The sequence below is a fragment of the Cyprinodon variegatus genome, unplaced genomic scaffold, assembly GCF_000732505.1.
Source record: "Cyprinodon variegatus isolate N-32 unplaced genomic scaffold, C_variegatus-1.0 Scaffold411, whole genome shotgun sequence".
Taxonomy (NCBI): Eukaryota; Metazoa; Chordata; class Actinopteri; order Cyprinodontiformes; family Cyprinodontidae; genus Cyprinodon; species Cyprinodon variegatus.
The window spans coordinates 676,626-679,670 of NW_015150864.1; the positions used below are offsets into that span (position 1 = coordinate 676,626).

General features: G+C 38.1%; 1 protein-coding gene across 5 annotated transcripts in view; it reads left to right on the plus strand.

Moving 5' to 3' along the window:
- The window catches only part of dock3 (dedicator of cytokinesis 3), a 220,096-nt gene that overhangs the window by 159,141 nt on the left and 57,910 nt on the right, over positions 1-3,045 (plus strand). For all 5 annotated transcript variants that reach the window (XM_015388011.1, XM_015388012.1, XM_015388015.1 and 2 more), the window contains exon 9: positions 1,433-1,587. In XM_015388011.1, coding sequence (XP_015243497.1) covers positions 1,433-1,587 — 155 coding nt within the window. The remainder of the gene's footprint in view (positions 1-1,432; positions 1,588-3,045) is intronic.

The following is a 3,045-nucleotide window of genomic DNA, read 5'->3' on the forward strand; positions in this document are numbered from 1 at the left end:
GGAAGGAAGGAAGGAAGGAAGGAAGGAAGGAAGGAAGGAAGGAAGGAAGGAAGGAAGGAAGGAAGGAAGGAAGATGAGTTGCAAAAAATGTTCATTGTTCTTTTAATACCATGGTCAAGCATGAGCTTCAAATGTTCCTGTTTTCATCTAGATGTGATATTAGTAAATATCAGACTCCATCTGCTAAGCTATAATGTGGATGTGAAGAACATCAATGCATGCTTAGCTAAATAATGGTTTCCAAACAGTCCTCTACATATTAAGGTAATGATTGTGAATTAAAAAGTCACTCAGCTCAGAGTTTTTAGGTCCATCCTTGACAAACGAAAAGTTTTTACTAAAGATTTGTCACTCCATAGAAACTGTTACAAATAGTTGAATGGTGCTCTATTTGTTAAACAGTTGTGAAATAGTTATTTTATTCTTAAATAATCTCAGTGGAGCAGCCTAAAGAAATGTTAATACAATTCTAATTTTTTACTTTACCTAAAATAATATTTTCTAACCAACTTTAGGGTTTATTTTGAATTCAAATAATCTCCTTATCATGCATAGGTAATTCATTGACCTAACAGTTTAAACCTTTACTCAGATAAGCACCAGATGGAGGCACTAAATGGAGCCTAGATGGAAGTTCAACTGAAGAAACTTATTGCTCTCCTTCATCCACCTGCGACACAGCCAATCAGCTTTGAGCCACACCTCTACGAAAGCCAATCGGCATCCAAAGTTCATCCTAAAAGGTTTACAATATGCATCTGTCTGCTCCTGTGCACGGGCGGCGGATGCACTGTGTGACTTCATTCAGATGACACCGTTTCAACCCATCCGCAGCCCCTCCTCCACCTTCGTAGCTAAAGCTTCATCAGAGTGTTATTCCTCCTGGACTCTCACTGCGTTCCCTGTCTCATCGCAACCGGTCCGGCAGAAGACAGCCATGTTGAGCCTGGTTCTGCCAGAAGTTTCTTCCCGACAGGGAGTTTTTCCTCTCCACTGTCACTCCATTCTTGCTCATCATGGACAGGTTCTCTCAACCTGTTTTATCCTCCTGGACTTCCATCTTCCAGGTCCCTAAGTGAAGCTCTAGTATCAGCTCACGCAGTTCACTGGATCTCCCCATAAAGCTCAGCATACCGTCTCAGTAACCAGCAGTCTACAGACTGACCAACTTAATCTATCTCCACTCCACCACCAGTCCAGGCCTGGGAGGAAACAGCCCTATTCTGTGCTCTTGTACATGCATATCTATCAAAATTAAACGCTATGTTTCCTGCCGAGATCTGAGCGCCAAAGACAAAGTAACTGTATCATAAATTTCTCCTAATTGTCTTTTCTCTTCGTGTGAGTTTTTCAGATTGAACTTATGCACATGTCCTGAAAGATCCTGAAATGATTGATTAATGCTTTCTTTTTTGGATTTTATTTTTCTCAGGGTGAGAATAGTCGACAGAGACATGGAGAACCCAGCAGGGTTCCTGTTCCTCACCACCTATTGGTCAACCTGAAGAGCTTCACCTACAACAGCATAGGGGAAGACACAGATATATTTTTCTCTCTATACGACCTGAGGGAGGGAAAGACCATCAGGTAAATGGACACAATAATTAAATGTTAAATGTTTTTAGGATTTTTGCAGCTGTTGTATTTCTATGATTCTTTTTGTTTGTCGCATTGCCTTGGCTGGTGAGGCGGCTTAGCGCTCCATTAAACCAGTGATCATGGCCTGGATGTGTCACATCATAATTTTATAGATTTCTGCTCAGTGGGGTGCTCTTTCCTGTGTAAAATTTGCTAAAGGATTCACTACATGTGAGACATATGAGTTACTGTGAAATGGCCTAAAAATGGATAAATAAGAGAAAATAGTGAACATAACTCCAAAGACTGAACAGCATATATTAGTTTAAATAATTGATGGGCTAGATAAACTAAACATATTGTACTGTCATATAAAAAGGCATTAATCATTTTAGTAAAAGCCTCCAAAGACTTTGGTTGATCTGAAGGTTTTAATGGATCTGATAGTGGAATGGAAGCTGGTTGCACAGAAAAGGAATCCTTTATTAAAATTGGGTGAGTTTAACAGGAGAGGAAATGTTCATCAGTCTTACGTGAGATAGTCTAAAGGTTGTTCATGCATAAGATTGTTTTCACTGATTTAACTTGAACCAAGCTTCATTTCCTTTACAGAGTTATTACTGTACTGTTGTTGTACGCATGAATGTGATTAGTGGGAAAATTATTCAACTCAATTACTCAGTTTTGCAATTAACCAGCAAGGGTAAAACTTCTCTGGTTCCTTACATGAAGCAAAAGTTAAGTTACTCATTAAACATATAGGCTTTTAAGATAATTGTCTGCATTGAGGTGTGGAAATTATAGAATCAGGATTAAGAGTAGCTGCAGTCAAGCTACATAGGATGGGTTACTTGAAAAAAGGATAATGTTTTGAATAATAATTAATTTTGATATGAAAAAAGAATATAATGCTGCAGGCTTGAAATCCATAAGTAAAATACTTACAAAGGTCAATTAAATTCAGTTTATTTATATAGCGCCAATTCACAACATATGTCATCTCAAGGCACTTTACAGTTCAACCAGGTCTAACAGTCAAACTGAAAACTCAGGAAAACCAGTTGATTGCATCGACTCATTGACTCGAAGGCAGGCTATGTGAAAATTTAAATAACTAGAAGGAGTTGCCTCATTTATGCTTACATAATCCTCTTACTGCAGCCAAGCTTTTGTAAGGCAACATAAATCAATGTGATTATCACAAATCAAGTCATTAACTAGCAGACTTTTAAAGAAAGAGATCTTATGTTAACTAAACCAGATTTAATTGTTTTAACTTTTTCCTTAATTAAAGTTATTTGTATTTTAAGTAGATTATTATGATTTACTCCTTTGGGAATGTCTTCTAATTTGTTGTGGGTAAGACACTGTCTGGATGGAGTAATGGGCGGGTAACAGCAGAGAAACTGCAGAGAGGTGTGTTAAAATACGACTCTGCTTCCTGGTCTGCACCCTGGGTTGTCAGTG